Source organism: Temnothorax nylanderi, unplaced genomic scaffold (genome assembly GCF_030848795.1).
Source record: "Temnothorax nylanderi isolate EJ_2023f unplaced genomic scaffold, tnyl_v1.0 TNYL_tig0037_pilon, whole genome shotgun sequence".
Classification (NCBI taxonomy): domain Eukaryota; kingdom Metazoa; phylum Arthropoda; class Insecta; order Hymenoptera; family Formicidae; genus Temnothorax; species Temnothorax nylanderi.
The window spans coordinates 741,730-763,033 of record NW_027249099.1 but is presented as its reverse complement, the minus strand read 5'-3'; the positions used below and the strand labels follow the sequence as shown (position 1 = coordinate 763,033).

Below are 21,304 nucleotides of genomic sequence, written 5' to 3'. Positions count from 1 at the left end.
ATAGTAAAGGAAGATTAAATACGGCGAATAAGGAATTGAAAAACATTAATTATTATTAATGAGGAAGTATACAGAAATGATTTTAACTTGTATTGCAAGCTGTAAGAACAATTTTCCTGTGACACTATCTTATACATATATTTAAAATCGTCTTGAGTTTATTATAAGATGCTATAGTAATAAAACGTATTCGTTTCATAACAAATAATTTCAAGAATAGGCACCCTGTCTTCTACCAGAGAGAAGGATCCTTCTCTCTGCTTCTACCATGTATGTACCATGGAAGGAGCCATGTCAGCCATGTTCCTTCTGGTTCCTTCTCGTATGTCGGACCAGTTTCTGATTGGTCAAAGAAAACGACTACTGCCCATCCTTGGACTAGCTACACCCAGAGAGAAGGATCTCTCTGTTGAATCCTTCTCTCTGGCTACACCTGTTTTCTTACATCATGTGGCTATATACTACCTCTGTCTCTACCCTCTTTGTTTGTAAATCGCGTGATCGACGCGCCTGGAATTCCTGGATCGCTCTGAGGATTAATTCTAACCTATCTTAACCTACGTCCTACGTACAAAATTAGAGTTAAACATGTCACATCGTGATACTGATAATAACAGTATGCACAGCTTGCTGGACGAGAAGATTATTGACCTGGAAAATTGTAGAAAACTAGTGAAATCGTACATTGACCTGGTGAGCATCTTCAGGGTAAAATCGCCGTACCTGCCATCGCAACCTTAAAACCCGTTGTAACCTTTACCTTTCAGCACCTGTACAGTGCCGCCTTGTTCTGGGCTGACAAAGTGGTCTCACTGAGCAATGAGGACCCAAAGGATGTGTGCACTCTGGCGCAATGTATGTATCTCATGAAGCAGTATCATCGTGCTGCGCATCTTATAAAGAGATATGGATTAGAGAAGGTAATTTTAATAACCTCTCATCTCTCCTATACGATACACAGACGCTTTTTCTCGTTTCGCGATACGTTGGTCTTTACATCCAATGTGTGATGAATTAAATAATAATTTATTGATACAGAGCGACGTAATGTGCCATTACCTAACTGTGAGGTGCCTGCTGGAAGCAAAGGAATATAACGATGCACTTCAAGTAATTAATGAATCTGAAATATGCACAAACATAACGCAAGCAGGTATCACCTTCGCTGATCGCACCGACATTTTTCAGGATGCTCCAAAAAACGTATGAGTACATTTATATCTATACATATATATGTGTATTTATAACAATGTCATACATGAAATTTGTATTGTGTCGTCCTAATCACTATATAGTTATATTGCTATGTTAGAATTTAAAAGAATTAACATACAATATTTTTACAGGTTCAGAGCTCAATATTATACGTGAAAGGAAGAGTATATGAAGCTATGGATAATAGAGCAGTGGCGACCGAGTGCTATAAGCAAGCCTTACAGTGCGACGTTTATTCATACGAAGCATTTGAAGCCTTGGTGCAAAATCAGATGCTTTCAGCTTCCGAAGGTATATTGATTCTGTCAAATATGGTATAATTTTCTTAAATATTTATTAAATACGTACATACGTAATTGTTAACTTAGAGCGAGAACTGTTGGAATCCTTACCATTCGCCGAACAATGTACGAAAGGCGAAGCGGAACTCTTGCGACTGTTGTACGATAGTAAATTAAAGAAATATCAAGAACCGAACACGAAACAGTCGTTAATTACGTGTAGCGTAATGGGGATTTGCGTCGCCGACAGATTAGCGGACAATTTGGACATGGAAGTCGCAAAAGCTGAGAGATTATATTACAACTGTGATTATCATCAATGTTTCTCGCTTACAGAGAAGTAGGTATCTATCGAAATGTTGTTTCTTATTCCGTATCTCGTAACAAAATGTAACGTGATACTTCTCATCTTAGAATCTTGAAAAAAGATCCGTACCACAATTCCTGTCTTCCAGTGCACATTGCCTGTTTAGTTGAGCTTAAAAAAACCAACGGTAAGTTTACATTCTGTCGCAATAAATGAACAACACGAGAACTCGTTAATAGTGAAACTTTATTTCTTAGCTCTGTTTTATCTGGCGCACAGATTGGTCGATTTATACCCGGAAATGGCCTTAGCATGGTTTGCAGTTGGATGCTATTATTATACTATAGGTAAGTGTTTATTGTTTAATAAATATTTTTTAGACTAAACAAGATTATATATTAATTGAAAGATATTAAATTCAAAATATTTTATGAGATTAGATTTGTAAATTAAAAGAAAATGTTTAAAATTACTCAATAATACATATTTCCGTTGCACTGTAGGCAAAAGTGATCAAGCAAGAAGGTACTTGGCAAAAGCTACCGCACTGGACAGATTGTTTGGTCCCGCTTGGTTAGCATACGGACATTCCTTCGCGGTTGAAAATGAACACGATCAAGCTATGGCTGCTTATTTTAAAGCGTCGCAATTAATGAAAGGTTGCCATCTTCCGCTTTTATATATCGGATTAGAGTGCGGTTTGACGAATAATCTAAAACTGGCTGACAAGTTCTTTCAACAAGCTCAAGGAATAGCACCGAACGATCCCTTCGTGATACACGAAATGGGCGTTATATGTTTTTATAATTTAGAGTAAGTATTATCTCAGTTTTCAGTTTTCTCCTGCTTCATTTATATTTGAAATACAAAGATTACAAATCTCTGTTCGCTCTATTTACCAATAAATTATCACTGAGAATTATTCCTGTTAAATACAGTTACAAAAATGCAGAACGATTATTTAAGGAAGCTATGAAAAGCATTCAAGGCGACCTAAGGAACGTGATTCTACCCAGTAAGTGGGAGGCGCTACTGAATAATCTGGGCCATACTTGTAGAAAAATGAAAAAATACGACGAGGCACTAGAATACCATCAACAGGCGCTAGTCTTAGATCCCCTGAACCCATCGACTTACTCGTCGATCGGATTTATTCATGCGCTAATGGGGAACATCCAGGAGGCAGTTGATGCTTTCCACAGGGCGCTCGGTCTAAGGAGGGACGACACATTTACCGCGACCATGTTGGGTTACGTTATGGAGCAACTGATTGATGAGGCACCCCCATATCCTGGTACGTATACAATTGAATTGGTATTACAGAAAGAATAATATTAAAAGAGGGAAAAACTATCAGTTGTGTGCGTAGAAAATTTATTTTTAAATTCGATACAATATTTCGTCGGAAAAAACTAATTAATACTCCTGAATCTTTGCGAAATGATGTAACTGTCCCTTTTGTAGTGATCGATTTAATTTTTACGCATTATACTCCAGAAAATTTATTTGAAATTATTTCATTAAACGCCAAAATTTATGCTAAAATCGTGAAATTTGCAAATTTTTCAGATGCACCTACGGAGATACCGAAATATAAATCTGAGGAAAGTGAAGTCAGATTGTCCGAGGATAGCGAAGTTAGACTGTCTGTGGAGAATTCCAGCAACGTGGGTAGCAGCAGTACGAGTGGTCAAAATATCGATAAATTAAGAGTGAATCTGTTCTCTGGAAGCTGGGGAGAGAATTCCGGCAAAGGAGAAGCCAGTACGCCCGGAAAGCTGGAGCAGCAAACGCGAGACGTACTAGTCGTTAATTATTCGAACGGCGATAGTTCCGAAGTTGAAATGTTAGATTCTTCGACCGCACATATAGAATATAATTAGCTTGCAAACGTCTTTTCAATCGCGATAAAAATAATTGTGATTTTTTTTTTTCGCCGAGCTGTAGCTTTGTTTAAGATATATTCAGTGTAGCAAAATGATTGTAAATAGCGTGTATATATTTTCCTTTTTATATGTGCTCTAATTTTGATATACACCTTATAAAGTCACACGAGCTTCTCGTGGCAAGATACTATACTTCGTTGGTATCGTATCAGTCTGTAACAATTTGTTAGCTTAAAAAATAAAGAATGCGAGGGCGATTCTAATAGTCAAGAATCAGTTATAACTAATTTTTAGGGAAGGCGTTTTTTTCGCGTATCTTATTTTGTCTCAAATGGACTTAAAAATTTTCTTTTTCCCCTAGATCTTTTTAGTCTTTTTTTTTATATATATATATATCGGTCTCGAAGGAACTTGTGTGTGTGTGTGTGTGTGTGTGTGTGTGTGTGTGTGTGTGTGTGTGTGTGTGGGGGGGGGGGGGGGAGAGAAAAGACGCGAGAAAAGAGTGAGAAGAAAATGAAGCGTTTATTTTAATATTTTAGGGCAAGCCTTCTAAGAGATTAATAAATAAATAAATAAAAACGAAGAAAATAGTAAAAGACGATATGAGAGAAAATAAAATTAGAAAACAGATTTGGAGAAGCGGTAGAGTGGACGAGGGAGAGAGGAGGGAAGGAACGGGGGGCGGGCGGAGATCTTTAAGTTGAACTCGCGGCGAGGTGGGCCGTGGGGTGGTGCAGTATGTGGAAGAGGGGGCGTTCCGTTTCCGCCGTGAGTCGTGTCATCGGCAATAATTCGGCGAACGGAGACCAAGATTCTCAATATTCTCATTTATCGAGGGAAACGGCGGTCGAGGGCAGCGAGAATTCTCGCGCGGCTCGTTAAAATCTCCCACCGCGCGATCTCGAGAAACCACCCCCTCGCCTTCGCCGCCGCCGTCCGACGTCGTCCGCGTCGTCGTCGCCGTCGTCACTCGTCACTCGCGCGTAACTTCTCGCGGAGCGCGCAGCGCGTGAAGTTTACCGCTTAATCACACGTTGTTGTTAGTGGCGGACGGGAATCGGGATCGAGTCGACTGAGTCGGCTCCCACTCGCTCGTGTCCCTCGAGACCGTGCGGGAGCGAGCCGCGTCGAGGTGACTCCTGAACATCGCGCATCCTCGAGGCTTCCTCGCGACGGGACGCTCTCCGCGGACATGCCCACGCTGATGCAACCGGTAAGTTTCGTCTCGCCCGTTCGGGGCTCTCTCGGCTCTCGTGGGATCGTCGCGGGGGAGGGGAGGACGCGGGATCGCGATTAATCCGTCCGGAGTCTAGATTAACGCCGCGGTGATTCCGAGGACTCGAGCTCGAGAGTCGCGCTGCACCTCGTGATTCCAGTTAGATCCGTCCGCTCTTTACATCGCGCGTGAAAGTACGCGAATATTAATATATTACGGTATTACACAACTACGCGCGAGAAAGCACGCCGATCTGAAGATGGAGAGGAGAGGGAGGGGAAAATTTTGAGACGAAGTCGCGACATTTTGGAAATTGGAAGCGGGAAAGGAGGTCCCGACGGTTTCTTTCCGTGTCTCGCCGATTCCGTGCGCTCAATCCTCAATGCGCCCGGAATGCTCCCCGCTTCGCTAACTCGATCGGTCGCGCCGCGGCCGGATGTGGCCGATACACGTCGCGAAGGAATGTCCCGCGCGTCGCGCGAAAACGTAAATAAACACGGCGAGACATGCCAGAGCCGATTGGTACACGGCGAAAATTCCTCCGTCCGAGCGTATATCCGTAACGCGCCATCCGAGAGTCCGGCTCCGAGGAAGACTCGGATCCCCTCGCCGACGGCCGACGGCCGACCGCCGGCGACCCGGGCCGACGGTCTACGGGGCGCGAGGGTGGGCGCGATCCCGAATCCCGTGGGGTCGCGGTGGCCGCGCGACGAGAATCCGGGTCGGTCGCGGTCGGTCGATCCTCAATCCTCAACCTCATTCCCCCGGCGAGGGATGAGGAGCCGCGCGATCTCGCGCGGCTTTTGATGGTAAACACGTGCCCCGCATTGCGATACCGCCTCGACCGAATTCCGCGAAATTCCGATCACCGGGAATTAGGCGGATTATCCGAGCGCGTCGGATAAATCTCCGTGTCGAGTTGTTTCGCCCGTGTATCGTTAATCGTCGACCTCGATGAACGAAGCAGCAAACAGCCCGCTTTCGGAGCACCTCGAATCTCCCCCGACCGAATCTCATTTCGAGAAAGGGAGAGACCCGCGTAATATTCGTTTCGCAATATTCGTGTCGTCAGAAATCAGAAAGCTCAATTACTTCGGCAGAAGGTGGAGAATTTGAATGACTTTAAACGCACGCCCCGCAAGCGGTTAGGGAATATTTCCGATCAACGAGAAACTACTCTACGATTGTAATTTAATTGTAAAATAATTTCTTATATTTATAATTCTCTTTCTCTCTCCCTCTCCTCGACTATAAATTACACATTCCGTATTCCGTTATTTGCCCACCTCGCAGCGATCGACCTGAGCTACAATTGCGAAAGTAGGTATACTCGTTAATCGTGAACGCAGAACGGAGTAATATTCCCTCGGAGAGCAGATTCCCTCGCGATTCCGTGCGCGGGCGACGCGGCGAGGACGCGACGACGACGCAAAGGGATTGATCGACCGTCGACGGTTGCTCGGGTGAAAGCCGAAATTCCGAGAAAAGCTGCGGAATGTATTTTCCGGGCGCCTCCCCCACCCCCCACCCCCCCTCTAAAGAAGAATTTTTGCTTTTTTTCGCGAATTCCACAAACGCGTCGCGTGCCGCCGCACCGCGCGCTGCGCGCTGGGAGCGCGGCGTCCTTCAGGGGGAAGCTCTGTTTTCGACGCGCCGCGTAGTCCGCCGGCGTCGCTCGTAGTGCTCGTACGGTTCGCACGCCGGAGAAAGATCTGCGAGGCACGTCCGATTTCCGGTAGGTAAAGCGAGAGGGCCGGTCTCTTCCACCCTTAATCCTAACGATCGCGAAGCGATCTCGCGAAAGCGGGCGAGCTGGGGCGCGATACCGAGAACGCCGCGATATTCCGATATTCTCCGATGTAAATGTATGTATATTCGAGACACCCGGAGAGTCTTCTGTTTATAAACTAGGCTGCTAGACCTATATATTGAATCGCTTGTACGTCAATCGCGTGTAATTCGGGATATCTGCTCCATCCAGCTGAAAGCGGGAACCCGAGAGTTTATGGGGAGCCGGTAGTTTTTATGAGTTCCAAACGGTGGTCGGATCGCTCCGGAAAGCGACGAGCGAGGGACTTTCGATAATTGCGCGTTTCTCAATAGGAATCCAAACTTTTGGCCGTGTGAAGTACGATTGCGCGTTCGATTTGTCGCGCGTCGAACTTATACAACGAAATTATATATACTTTCTCTGGGAAATCAGCTTTGCGCGCGTCCAGTTTCCAATCGCACACTCGGCTTTGCAGCCACGTATCGCTTTTAGAGCCGATATCACAGTCTCCGATTAATGTGATCCTCCGATTAAACTCACTCCGCATCTCTTTCTAACTGTCCCCCTAGAAAGAGACGAAGAGTGAGTTTAATCGGAGATTGTGAAGTCGGCCCTTACTACTTGAACGATAAAAGTAGGAAGAAGTAGCTCAATCCGTCCTCCGATTCTTCTTTCGCAGATTTGATTACTTGAAACTGATCGCAGGCTGTCTCTGTTAATTTTTTTTTTTTTTTTTTTAAATAATTTAACGCGTTAAGAAATATTCGCTCCGAGTCGGGCGGAGGAATGAGAATCCCTCTCTCCGGAATATCGAAACGGGAATATTAGCTGGAATTGTTATTCGGGACACGCGGGGCAGTGACCGAGTAGTGAACGTCGATTTTCGATTTTCGCAGTCGGACATCTCACTGGTGAGCGACGAGGTCGACGAGACGGACGTCGGATTCGAGCGAGGCGTACCGATGCATCATCAGGATCCGCTGCACCACCAGGATGCGACGCAGAGCCGGGAGCGCAGCAAGTTGCTGCTGCGCAAGCTGAGCCAGACCTGCGAGCGGGAGCGCGGCAAGGAGCGCGAACAGGAACGCGAGAGGCTGCACCAGTTGCAGTCGATCAACAATCTGCTGCTCGACCTACCGACACCTCCGTCGCCGTCGCACCTCCCGACTTTCTCGCAGGACGTCTCCTCCTCCTCCCAGTCGGACAAGAACGCCAGTACCGACGGTAAGACGGCGGTGCTCTTTGCCCCGCTTCTCGCGAGTTTTATTTGAACCGGGTCAATAGGAGCTAACGATTTGTCGATGATGAAGTAAAATTGTCGGGGACCTCGAAGATTCTTTTAGAAATCTAGAGATCGTTTTTGAAAGGTCTTAACTCCGAGGGATCTTCGGAGTCTTCCAGGCTCTTGATCCTTGTATCTCATTGTCATTGAGATACGAAACAATGTGGTATGAAGACCCCACGAGATGATTCCAAATCGAGATAACGTAATCCGGTAGCCGACAAATAATGATCCAATTTAATTATACGGGCAAAAATAAACTATAGAATTATTTATTGATTGACAATTTGCTCGTAAAAAATTATCGGCTCGAACACAAGTTCAGATTGTTTTTGTTTCCACATTTCTTTTCACGCGATTGAAGTAATCAAGGGTGCTAATCACTCTCTTTCCCACAGGCGACAGCGCGATCTCGGATATGTTCGGGCTGGGCTTGCCTCGAGGATCCCTGATGGGAAACCAATCGACGATCGGCTCCTCCTATCGTAACTATCAATACGGCAATTACGACCAAACGCAGGGATTCTCTTCACAACAACATGAGGTAAAGTCGCGCACGCCGATCTACTCCTTCAGATTTGTTTTAGCGTAAGAGTTTGTTAAAAGTACCGAAAAGCTTGTTTATGGCGACGAATTTGAGTGATGCTTGAATTGAGAACGCAATAAACTGTACACGACAAAGTTATTTAACGCGGTTTTTATTACAACCGGATAATAGTATTAGAGTAGGTGGATCACAGTAGGAGTCAATGTAACTGGCGCATCGTGATAAGACGTATTATCATTGAGATACAAACCACGCAACGTGGTATGAAAACTTCGCTAGATGACTTCAAGCCGAGATGACATAATCCGGTAATCGACAAATGATGATCCAATTTAATTATACCGACAAAAATAAACTAGAGGATTATTTATTGATTGATAAATAAAAATCAGAATTTTCTGCACGTTGCCAAATAAATTCGCTTTATTTATTACGAACAGAAATAACGAGCAGAAATTTTTTCGTGTGAGAGAAAGAAAGGTATATATGTTCGATTAGTTTTATAATATTTTATATTACTTCGTTGCATTTTATTTCACATTGATAATGTCTCACGAGGATTATACTACCACTCCGGCGCTATTTTACTAGCTGAAATTGCTTCCCGCTATGAAATAAGAATACATCCGACTCGACAACGATTTGATAAAAAAACGCGACTACGATGATAACTTCGGTGAATTGCAAATTTTACGTGGAGAATGGCGATAAAGATGATAAATGCAACATAAAGCGTATTGAGTAACATAGAGGCATTTACTCGTCGGTGCAATAACCCGAACAATGAACATCCCTATTGGAATAACTCCAACTACTTTATCCCATTCTTTTTCTCCGATTCTAGTATCTAACTGTCGATGCTTGTATTATACCGTATTATGTATCACACGGATATCATTAAACTAACATGTTTTTCTCTCAACAATTTATTTCGTGGCAAACCAGCAATCAATTTTTTTCCTTATTTGTCATTTATCTCTTTGGCTATGACCGTACATCAAATATTTGAATACTTCAAAATCGGGTCTTCATTCATAACGACTTAAATAAAATGTACGGTGCGCTAAGACAATCTCGACGGTCGAGAATTCGTTGTCCCGAGCCAAACGGCTCTATTAGACCCCACGTCGTTTCGCCTTCTTTTAATCCGAGCCGACGCAAAATTGCTGCCATTTCAAAAGATCGCACTCTTCTCTCGCACTCTCGCACTCGTCGCGTAATATTGTGTTTCAATTTGGACGTGTTCCAAGTACTCCGAAACACATGCGGAGAACATTCCTCATCTCTTCCTGTTATCTTTTCGAAAAGCAAAGTCCGACATGCTGCTTAACCGAGATACGAAATTCTAGATTCGATGAGTCCAATTCAATTCGATTCCCTGCGCCACTCTTGTCGTCACTTGTTATAAGTTAGCGTAACACATTAATCTTTGTATTCCCGTGGCGTCGAGATCTCTGAACGCATCGAAGCGTTATCGTTTTTTTATCTTACGGTGGTCGCGAGAAGTACAATTTGCCTGGATGAATAAAGAGATGCAGGAATGAAAGAATAGAGGATGAGTAAAGAATTACTTTCGACGACGATTCTCCTTATCTTGTCGATATTATGACTTGACCTCGATGTGTAATTACCGTATCAATTGTGTGTGCGCAGTGTCATCGGAATCACGGCTTCTGCTCAAATACCTCAGGCCTGGATATTCCGAGCTCACCGAATTCGATGACCACTCCCGGCAGTCCGAGCACACCCGGCAGCTTCACCTCGGATCCTTACAGTTACTCGTCCACTGCCAGTAATAGCACGAACACGCCGTCCTCACCAACTGGCCGACCGTCATTCCAATACCCGGGCTCTTCGTCATCGCCCACTGATTCGTATTTCGGCCGTCCTATACGAGGCTGCTCTACACCATACAGGTAACTACAGAATCGGGCAACTAAGGATGAGGCATATCAAGTCTAATAATGTAAAATAAAATTTACAAAATAGCATTTCTTTAAATATATTTAAATTAGTATTGAATTTTATTATTTGCTACTTCCATACAAATTGATAGATCTGATCAATTCTATTCTACTCTATTACCTATATTAAATTAATATATATGTGCACAATTGAATTAATTACATGTATGTATAAAATACTGCTAAACTTTGATGAGTGATTATTGAATTCCTATATATTTCGTGTGTCCCATAAATGGTGATTTATTGGTAGTGATTGTGGCAGCCCAACATTGGAGTTCTCTCATCTTCTGGGATGTAACGGCTCGCGTTCCAACTCACCGGCAGACTCGGAGACAAGCGGTATTGGTAGCGCGGATGGCTCCTTATCCGACATAATAATGGTGAGAATGTTTCTCCCACGTGAATATATTTCATTGCCTGAATTATTGCACCGCTCTCTAAACATTTCTATCGAAAACGCTCGTTTGTAGAATTGTTTGTCGCTGAATTCCTCGTCGAATTCTTGCTTCCCGCCGTCCCTGGACTCCATAATGTCGAAGACAAACACGTGCCCGAGCAACAGGACGGCGTTCGAGCGTATAGCTGTAAAAAAATACTTATCGTCGTTACAACAGAACTCAACGAGCTCGCATCATTACCAGCATCATCACGGACTCGGGCAAAATCGCAGCAATTTTCTCAATTCTCTCTTGAGTCATGAGAAAAATTGCTGCACCGGTCTTGGAAACGCCGCGCGTAGATTGGCCCAACCAGTGTCGCTTGATCGGGTAGCGAGATCCCACCGAAATGCCGCTGGTGCGTATCGACATATAGTATATATATATCTGTATATAAGAGATTATCGCAGTTATCTCATTGTCTCTTATTGTGATTTTTTATACATCACTATATATTACAATAAATTATCCAAATAATTTATACTAGAGTGCTATAAATTTGCATTCGTGTTCCACTAACAAGATGTTTTTTGAATTTAAAGGAAATTTTTCTTTGATAAAATCGCAATATCAATCTTTGAATTTTAAGTTAAGAACGATGAGCTTTCACGAACAAAGTTTTAAGACTATTAAATCTTCGAGAATTTTACTTTGTACAAAATTTCAGACTTTAGTTTTTTTTTTGTTAACATGTTAATTAGATAAATGATAAATTAGTTTGAGACATATTGATCTGTTTATTTCAGCACATTGTTATCCAACGTGCACATGGAGCGGTTTTCTGCCTCACAGTACCGAGGAGCCAGTCGCTTACTCTCCCAAGGTTTTTCTAGGAGGTGTACCGTGGGATGTCACAGAAGCTATCCTGATTTCAACATTTAAACAATTTGGGCCGGTTCGCGTGGAGTGGCCCGCAAAAGCACCGTCCGCTCAGCCGAAAGGATACGCTTATATTATATTCGAATCAGAGAAACAGGTATACATTAATTAACATTCATATATTGAGTATTGATTTAATAAGTATTTCTTATACAAAGTGAATTTTTCTCAAATAATACAAAGATTATATGAATTATTTTCAGGTCAGGGCAATGTTGTCTTGTTGCACTCACGATATTACCAATGGAAGGAGATGGTATTATAAAATTATATCCAAGCGTTCAAAGCCGAAAGATGTACGTCAATTCATAACGTTGTACATATATCCGGAACGATTATCCTCAAGACTAAAGTCTCGCAATTATGTTTCACTATTTCAGGTACAAGTGATTCCATGGATTCTCGAGAATAGCAACTACATCAAATCTTCATCACAGAGACTCGATGCACACAAAACGGTATTTGTTGGCGCGCTACACGGAATGCTAACGGCCGCAGGATTGGCGAAAGTCATGGATGATCTTTTCCATGGAGTTATTTATGCAGGTAATTATTACTTTTCATATTTATTAAATATTTTACTTTTAATCTCTATCTTTCCCTCGCACATGCACACATTAAAAAAAAAAATTATATATTATTTTAGGTATCGACACGGATAAGTATAAATATCCAATAGGGTCCGGCCGTGTTACATTCAGTACGAAACAATCGTATTTTAAAGCGATCACCGCTTCATTTATAGAAATTAAGACTGACAAATTTACAAAAAAGGTACGTTGGGTAAAATTATGTATGATTAAAAAGTGATTGACTTAAGATAAAGCCTATATATATATATCTTTGTATTGCAGGTACAAGTCGATCCGTACATCGAAGAATCGATATGCTCCGTATGCGTTGTGCAACAAGGGCATTATTTCTGCCGCGATGTGGTACGGAAACATTTTAATTCCCATGTAGTTTTATTTCACGCAGAATTCTAGTTTCTCACAAGCGGCTTCACTTTTAGCATAACGTTATCCGTGATAGCCTTACAGTTTTTTTTCTACAACCCACTTCTTTACGCATATGTTAAATTCCATACGGATTTGTTTTTCAGGCATGCTTCCGATACTTTTGCCGCAGCTGCTGGCAATGGCAACACTCCGTGGAGTCTATGTCACATCACACACCTCTGACGCGGAACTCAAAGACGAATCAAGTGATAGGATTGAATCCGAATTTCGGAATGAACAACTGTCCCCGTATGTCAAATGCGACGATGATGTAAAGGAGGCGACGTGCGAAAAGATCTTGTACGCGCGGCGCTTATACGCGGCCGGTAAAATTGCTTTTTGTTCGCGCGGCCGTCGTCTTCCTCTCCTTTTTGTTCCTTTTTGACTCTACCGGTTAAACCGACGTTGCGCCGCCCGATTTAGAACATCGGGTAACAGGGTGCAGACTTAGTTTTTATCGCGTAGCCGCGGACAGCTTAGGACTAGTCCGACGATACGGGGACACGCCGATTCATACCGCCGATTTGAGCTTGCGAACGCGCAACGATTGGTTCATTATCGTTACCGTGCGTGCGAAAGGACAATATGAATATTGAAAATCGTGTTTGTTCCAAAAGAAGTTCCTATTGCGAACGCAGTTTTTACTACGTTCGAGAAAAAACGATATACTTTTATTTAGTACGAGTTTCACTTAGAGAGACAGGTTCTCTTATAGATTTTTTTTTATCGCTAAATAATACTATCGTGCCAAAACAGTAGATGCTAGATTATACCCGGGATCGTGCATTACGCACAATGTATACACACACGTGTATACACATTTTTTTTTCGTTAGAGTCGTGAGAGTTGTATTGTGGGCTTTCACAGTGACAATAATTTTTTACGCGAGACGATAGGGCTCCGTTATGGCAATTTTGAGCTGGGCTCAATGAAACACGTAGAATTCTCAGGAAATCTATGATAGCATCGCCATCATCATGCGTTTATCGTGTTAAAAAATATTACGCTTAATTATGTATTGTTACGATAATGCTAGAAGAGATTATTCTGAAGTGGCGAGATAATAATTATGCGATAATTATTTGTCATTGCTACACTGCGCGTGTGATCCGAATAGTAATGTGATATAACGGGAGACTTACCGTGGATGTACCGTATAACTCGCCGGTCGTTCTTCCATTACGATACTTGTCAATGACGTTACGTTAGATTACAATGTATCTCTACATTCGGTTGCGGTGTAACGCAAAAGCGTGTTGCGTTATTGACTGCAATCGACTGGATTTTTGTATTATTAGCCGAGGCGAGCGGCTGTCACAGGTATTTCGCTCACATGGACTGTTTAACGGTTGACGAAATGGAGAAGTACATGGTCTACGATTCTGGCGCGGATTGTAGGAGAATTGAGTCGTTTTTATTTTTTTTTCTTTTTTTTTCTTACTATGTACAATTGTGTTGCACCTCTTCTTTGAATAAGGTTCATCCTTCATTCGCGTTTCTCCCGTTTTGATACGATTTTGTTGAATTAAAAAACCAGATTTTTGCAGATACCCGATGCCTGTTTTTATTTTTTATTTGTCATTCCATTTTCGTATTCACCAATAACTCTCTTTCAGCTTTGTCGGTGATAAATGCTATTGAGACAGTATTGAAAATACGTTCTTAAAGTTGAATATATTATTTCCTTATCCATATCATCATTTACAAACTATAATTTTAACTGATTAAGCTAATAAAAATCGATTTAAAAAGGAATCAACCTAAGTAAATATGTCAATTTTATTTTAATCTTTTTATATTGATAACTAACCAACAAATGTTTATTGCAAAGCTGAAACAATCTTACAGCAACCTGATTTTTACTCATGTTTCGCATTCTTATGCATTAATTTGTTTATTTTTACGTTACAATGATATCTAGTCTTGAGTTTTGTTATGCGCATATTCATTTTAGCGGTGAATGACGGTGAAACTAGGTGGTTAAGAAAAAGTAATGTCGATAGAAGTAAAAGCGATATATTCAGCCTGCAAGTGCACAATATATGACAATGCATCGCTAAAAGAATCCAAAACTGTCTATTCGAATAATAATAATGAACTTACATTCGCAGTTAGAGACATGAAGTTAATATTCTCTGAAAAATATTTGTGGACGATTTCTCTATATATTATATATCCCGTTATATATAAATATATATCACTGTGTCTATACTTCACAAATGATAATGTGGTTGCTACATATATAAGCAATTATTGAAGAAAAGTGCTTTACAATACATCGATACAAATATTCGATAAGTATATGTACGTATATACTCAAAGCGCTTCAGATATATTTCAAAGACACCTTTATATGTATAATCTACAAATTACTCTATACAACAGCAGTATTATCGATTCCAATTTCGATAAGGAATTTTATCGGAGAGAAATTTTAATTGTCTACACTACTACAGCATGCTGTTTGAAAAGGTTTTCAATAAGTCGTGCCTTTTAACGTAACCCTCATAGATTTGTTTACATGGCAAATATAAATTATTTTTTAAGCTATGTATAATAACTTATTACAGTGTGCGCATATAATGTTAAGCTTTTAACGAGATTAGGCCAAGAGTTGCACTCCATTGATCGGATTGGAATATATATAGTTTATTCAATTAAATACTTATTAAAAGGTATTCTTCTTGAATAAACTAAATAAAATCGAGAGAGAGAGAGAGAGAGAGAGAGAGAGAGAGAGAGGAGAGAGAGAGAGAGAGAGAGAGAGAGAGAGAGAGAGAGAGAGAGAGCCGTTTAATATTGATGTAACTGAGCTTCGATTAGTAAACCATGGTGTGACGCTAGATCGCATCGTGGACGAGTCCACAAAGTATTTCAGTTTAAGTTCAAATGAGAAGTGCCTCTCCTATATATTTTAGCTTTTATTAATAATGTTCAAGAGTTAACAATACAATGGTTGTGTACACAACGTATAAAATAACAAGTTTTACGACACTGTACCATGCGTAAAGCAGATAATTCGAAAACAATTAACAAAGCTTCATCTGAATAATATAAGATACTTATATCCAATTTTTAAATCTCATTCGTGGTTTGTATTTAACCCTAAATGTTTCGGTCGTGATATTATCGTACATACGTTATTTAACGAAAAAGTTGAATTTAAATTGGTTTAAAACTAATTAATCATTGTTTTAAGTGTTAATTACAAAGTTTTACTTTTTTCCTGTGATGCAATTTGTCACTGGCAGCTGTGCACTCTTACAGCGTTATTTAATAAAAGCCTTATGATAAGGCTTTTTAAAAAAAAGTTTAACAATGGCTTTTATTTATACAAACGGTTTTTAACAAAAATAGAATAATGTATTATTAGATAAGTACGGTAATGATGACATTCTTTTCCCGTTGAACTTCTGTTATATACACGTTACTGGAACTAATAAAACATCTTTTTACAGACATGCATGTATTAATGTACTCGCTGACAGGAAGATTGAAATATTTCTTTTTATTTCGGGACGCAATTGATATGAAAAAAAGTAAAAGTGCGAACTGTCCAACTTGCGTCAGTGAACGATTATCATCTTGAGAGATCATCAAAACTATTAAAAAAATATATATCTCGATACATTTTTGTTCTGTAATATCTTTTTATTTAATATTGCCAATGCATGTACAACGCAGTTATCCATAATATATACAATATATTATATACAATATTACATACAATATTCATGAGCAATGATCGTAATTTTTTTTTATAAATCGTAACAAGAAATAAAATAGCAAATTAATAGAAGATATATTATATATTCTAGATTTAGGATCTGAATTTGGTAAAAGTTTAGGTAAGCAATTACAAGGAATAAGCGCGCCAGTGGAGGCACATCTTAGAAAGTCGCTGCAAGAAACCGCAGAGGCTTTCAGAAATTTGCAAGACAATTCCGATAATCATTAGAAATATTTTTAACTTTTTATTTGCCGGCTGAGAGCTTGATAAAGCCCAATTAACGACGATATTGTACCAAGTGCTCCAACGTGCCACGTTTTTAAACGGCCTCCCCAAAGTACTCCCGGGGGTAAATAACTGATCGCATAAGAAATATCCAGCACAGTGCGCGTGCATGTCAATAGCGCATTTTGCCGTTGCTCGTTGAGGCCTTTCAACAAGGTTCTATATTCGAATAGAAAGAAACAAATGTGTTAAGCTTGTTCTTACTTGTTTTCACTTGTTCTTTCTTTTGAGATGTGGTAACATTAAAAATAATATTTAAAATTATCATGAAAACTGTGATAATGAGATACTTACCGCTTGCTAGGATCACTTCTTTCCAATTCTATTTTGTATTTTTGAAGCTTTCGTAATAGTCTCAGCGATCTGAAATAATAATTGAATATTTTACGTTTTTTTTTTTAAAACATGTTTACAATAGGATATTAATTATTTATGAGACGTTGTTTTAACACAAAATAATGCACTCCTCAACAGTTATAGAAATATTTACAAGACGGTAAAACGCTATTTTCGCTTACTTCAGTAAGGACAGGTGTAGAGAAACTATCCAAAACCAAGTTGTGGCAAGATCCCATTTGTCATTATTGATCGACACTATATTATGCTGGCCAGCCCAAGCAATGGTCTCTATGGGAGAATAAATAACGTCTACTACATTTTGTATCACTTGGCTCCATCTAATCAACCAGTCAGGTTCCTATTATTAGATTACATATGAAATTTAAATGGCTCTAGAAAAATAAGGCAATACGTTATATAATATTCTTCGGGTAGCTGGCCAGAGATTTCAGCGGTAACGTTCCATTTTAATTTTAAACTGTGATCGCATAATTAATTCATGTTAAATTAATAGGAATACCTGCTTGCCCCATCCATATGTCATCACGCAGTGAAGTGTCGGAAGGTCATCTAGCAAGCGCAACATCACTCTGCACTCGCTCATCTGGCTCCCAAAGGTCTTGAGCTTCTTCTCGGTACTCTTGGACGATGTACATACAGTAAGAAGCTTTGCAGTATAAGAGAGAGTTCTCAGCATCCTGTCTCTGCCGGAATAGGTTTCCAGATAATCGCTCGTAAGCGGTAGAGCCATTTCCGTTCTTTATTGGCAAATGAAAGAATCGAGGTACCAATAACAATTTGGCTGCGTTGGCTGTCAGTTATTCAGTTCGCTGCAACAAAAATTGTAAGACATATGCCATAATTATTATGCGGTCCACTTGACGCTACAAATGCTTTGGAGCGTTCTTCTTCTCCTTCTTTCTTCATTGAAAGAAAAGAGAAGAGGAATGCTTCGAAGCATTTGTAGCATCAAGTGGACCGCAGCCTTAGTTTAGCTGGTCTAGCATATGTTTATGCTAGAATAAAATTGAATACTTTATCTATTGAAGCAAATATCTGAAAAAAATTAGTAGATATTGAAATTCTTAGCTCTGTTCCAATATAAAAGCATTTAAGTAAAGGATTGTAATAAACCACTTTTAAAGGCAATATTTTCAGACAAAATCGATTAAGATGACAACTGTTACAATAGATAACTTCGTAACAGGTATCGCAAGATTACAGGTGTGTAACAAAGAATTACTTTTATTCTTGTATGACGTGTAAGAGCACCATGCACGTGATTTTCTTGTGTTTTATTAGACAAAATAAGACTAAAGACTGAACAAGAGAGAGACTGTTCTATTTATAGACAAACAATTCTACGTACCTGGGAAGGAGTCTTCTCCTTTTCTACGATCTGATTCCCGACAAAATGTGCGCAGTCACGCTCAGACGTAATCGTACTGTTAAGCAATTACTTTTATTACGGCATATGTTACAGAGCATGCAGTTCGTGCAGTTTATCTCGGCGGTCTCAGCCTGTCAGACGAGGGAAAGTCTTGGTGGTTTGCACAGAATCAACGTCATCGCCATCGGTCAGTCCGCCTTCGAGTTCGTCGTGAACCGGTTGTCCCGCACACAAACGCATCGGTTAACGCCGAGTCGAAGATAATTTTCATCTATATATCTAAGTAGTACTAGAGAAGACTGAAAGCAGTCGAGTCATGCGGCCAGTTATCTACGATCTACTGAATAACTGAATACTGATTTCTGAAACATTCTGAATATGTGCTGATTCGCAGCGCCATTATATCATTCATATCTATTTCATCGTGGACGTGGACGTAGACACTACATAGCGACTTTTCGAGATGGTAAAATGCTATTTGGTTTATCTTTTAATATTTCTCTCTGATGATATGTATTTGAGAACTCAAATTTTCGCATTTTAAACCCGTAGACTTAAAATTCTTTAGAAATTCTTTTACAAGAAGTGCCATTTTTAGTATATATATTTTTTATATTATTTTTCATTTATTTTATATTATTTTTTTGTCTGTTTTCTGGGAGTTAAAATTTTAGCGGTTTTGCAAAGCACCGACGATCGACGTCGGTCATTACAAACGATGTCGATAATTACAGATAAGGTAATCAGCTACCTTACCGACAATGGTATTTTGAGAACAAAAATTTAAATTATCAAAAATCGATACATATACACAAAAAAGATATAAAGATAAAATATATTTTGTTTATAAAAGTATTGAAATTATTAATTAAAGAAAATCGCAATCTGTTAGAAGCTCCTTGCGCGGCTCAGAATAAAAGTATTGTACGTTTTTATTATTTATAAAGATTTATATAGTTTATAGTTAACGTATATATACTCTTTCGCTCCGTGAAGAAAATCACTATTGGGCCTTCAACATAAAAACAAAGTATATTATTTTTATAATTTGAACTATTTTTATACAATATAGCATAATATATTCCTTATTGTATGATAAAATATTGTTTGCAGTACTTTAAACTCATTTATTTATATTCGTCCCGCCTTATACGCATAATTTCCGACCGAAGAGGAATTGTCAGATTTAAACGTATCGTATATCTGTATATGTAGCTATATTTCTCCTTTAAGAAAATAATCTCCTTTCAGTTATACGTTGACACTCACGATTTCTTCTTCTTGACAACAATGGCTTTTAATTCCTCAAGATTAATATCAAAATAAAACGGATCAAATAAATCTGATTTTGCATCATTTTTTCGCATCTCAAGATTAGTATATTCGACAATTATAAAGGTGAAATTTCATGGGCGGTGAAAAGCAGCAGCAGATCGTACTGATTGGCTACAAAATAGAGAAGTTCTCGAGTTTCCAGAACTCCTCAATGTTGATCTTTCCACTATGCCCTTGCAAATACGAGCCTGACCTTATAGTTTATTACTTTCATGTTTTTAAAGAAAAAGATCGTGGCTATATTGATTTCTTATTCGAATTTTGTATTCGTAGGAATTAGAGAAGCAAATAACCATCCAATTGGTTTTTTGCTTCTCTAATTCCTACGAATACAATATTCGAATAAAAAATCAATATAGCCACTACCTTTTTCTTTAAAAACATGAAATTAATTAACGATAAGGTCAGGCTCGTATTTGCAAGAGAGTAGTGGAAAGATTAACATTGAGGAGTTCTAGAAACTCGAGAACTTCTCTATTTTGTAGCCAATCAGTACGATCTGCTGCTGCTTTTCACTGCCCATGAAATTTCACCTTTATAATTCTTCAGTATTTTTCATCTGAAGAACTTTTGGTCGACCAATCACAGTCGATTATTTCTCTCAAATTCGACTGTGATTGATCAATTTCTTGGTCTCGAAAATGGGATACCCGTGTCTGGATGTGGGTCTCCATGCTTTGTTTCTATCATATAAATTTTGAAATCCTTCTCGCTCGGTATTGCGTTTAGATTTTGTGCATCGCCGAGCGCATACATATGATGATTTTTTACGATTTTTAGACAAAGTATAAGTAGATAGTATAGATAGTGTATATAGTATATATAGATTTACTTGCCTTTTTTTGTTTCGTTCCATTTCTAATTTCTGAAGATCATTCCTACGTACGAGATTACTTTGTTCCCGCGGGAACGATTTGCTAAATCAATATGAATTTCAACGGAAACTTAAGATTCATTAAATTAGAAAGACTTTGCGATTTGAACGATTTAACGTAATGCTCACTATCGAAAGCAAAAGAAAGAAGAAAACGGTACGAACAGTAACGTAAATGAAGCATCGGGTTATTTTTAACAAACTCATTTATTAAAGTACTAAAAAGGGTGGAAACGAACAAAATCGAAAAGTTGCACATATAAATATCAAGTAGTAAGAGTAGAAGAATAATATATTACGAACTATATATATCGCGCGCGCGGGATGCGGCGGGGAGGGGCAAAGGAAACGAGGGGGTGGCGATTGTGCCTTTTGGCTCGCTGATTCTATATACTCGAGACGTCGTAAAATATATACATATATATCTCTCTCTCTCGTTTCTCTGCGTCTTTTTTTTTCTTTTTTTTTCCTTGCGGGAGCGTTCGTCGAGGAATCGAGGATGGGAGGTGAGAGCTCGAACGGTTCGGAGCGATAAATCTTCGTTAAATCGACACTAAATCTTCGT

The 21,304-nt window shown here is 39.7% G+C and overlaps 3 protein-coding genes across 5 annotated transcripts; 2 read left to right on the top strand and 1 right to left on the bottom strand.

Annotated features, from left to right (window-relative positions):
- The first annotated feature begins 401 nt into the window (after positions 1-401).
- Cdc16 (cell division cycle protein 16) lies at positions 402-3,962 on the top strand. Its single transcript, XM_071703882.1, has 10 exons — positions 402-693; positions 768-920; positions 1,039-1,203; positions 1,347-1,506; positions 1,584-1,836; positions 1,911-1,990; positions 2,061-2,150; positions 2,307-2,616; positions 2,742-3,097; positions 3,373-3,962. The coding sequence occupies exons 1-10, from the start codon at positions 589-591 to the stop codon at positions 3,684-3,686; spliced, it is 1,986 nt and encodes a 661-aa protein (XP_071559983.1). The 5' UTR covers positions 402-588; the 3' UTR covers positions 3,687-3,962.
- A 599-nt stretch (positions 3,963-4,561) lies between these two features.
- Positions 4,562-14,336, top strand: Orb (polyadenylation element binding protein orb). 3 transcript variants are annotated; one of them, XM_071703878.1, is made up of 12 exons: positions 4,562-4,902; positions 7,573-7,900; positions 8,357-8,502; positions 10,159-10,421; positions 10,735-10,852; positions 10,943-11,267; positions 11,656-11,885; positions 11,992-12,084; positions 12,169-12,334; positions 12,435-12,562; positions 12,643-12,723; positions 12,891-14,336. In XM_071703878.1, the coding sequence occupies exons 1-12, from the start codon at positions 4,882-4,884 to the stop codon at positions 13,059-13,061; spliced, it is 2,070 nt and encodes a 689-aa protein (XP_071559979.1). In that variant the 5' UTR covers positions 4,562-4,881; the 3' UTR covers positions 13,062-14,336. The 3 variants fall into 3 exon arrangements, with proteins under 3 accessions (XP_071559979.1, XP_071559978.1, XP_071559980.1); XM_071703877.1 differs by having other exon boundaries at positions 4,568-4,902; positions 10,723-10,852; XM_071703879.1 differs by lacking the exon at positions 4,562-4,902 and adding an exon at positions 6,528-6,640 and having other exon boundaries at positions 10,723-10,852.
- A 2,080-nt stretch (positions 14,337-16,416) lies between these two features.
- Positions 16,417-18,913, bottom strand: Pex11c (Peroxin 11c). Its single transcript, XM_071703881.1, has 5 exons — positions 18,510-18,913; positions 17,661-17,970; positions 17,320-17,498; positions 17,096-17,164; positions 16,417-16,960 (listed from the first exon to the last, which is right to left on the bottom strand). Exons 2-5 carry the CDS (start codon positions 17,889-17,891, stop codon positions 16,753-16,755), a joined length of 687 nt encoding a protein of 228 aa, XP_071559982.1. The 5' UTR covers positions 17,892-17,970; positions 18,510-18,913; the 3' UTR covers positions 16,417-16,752.
- Between the last annotated feature and the right edge of the window lie 2,391 nt (positions 18,914-21,304).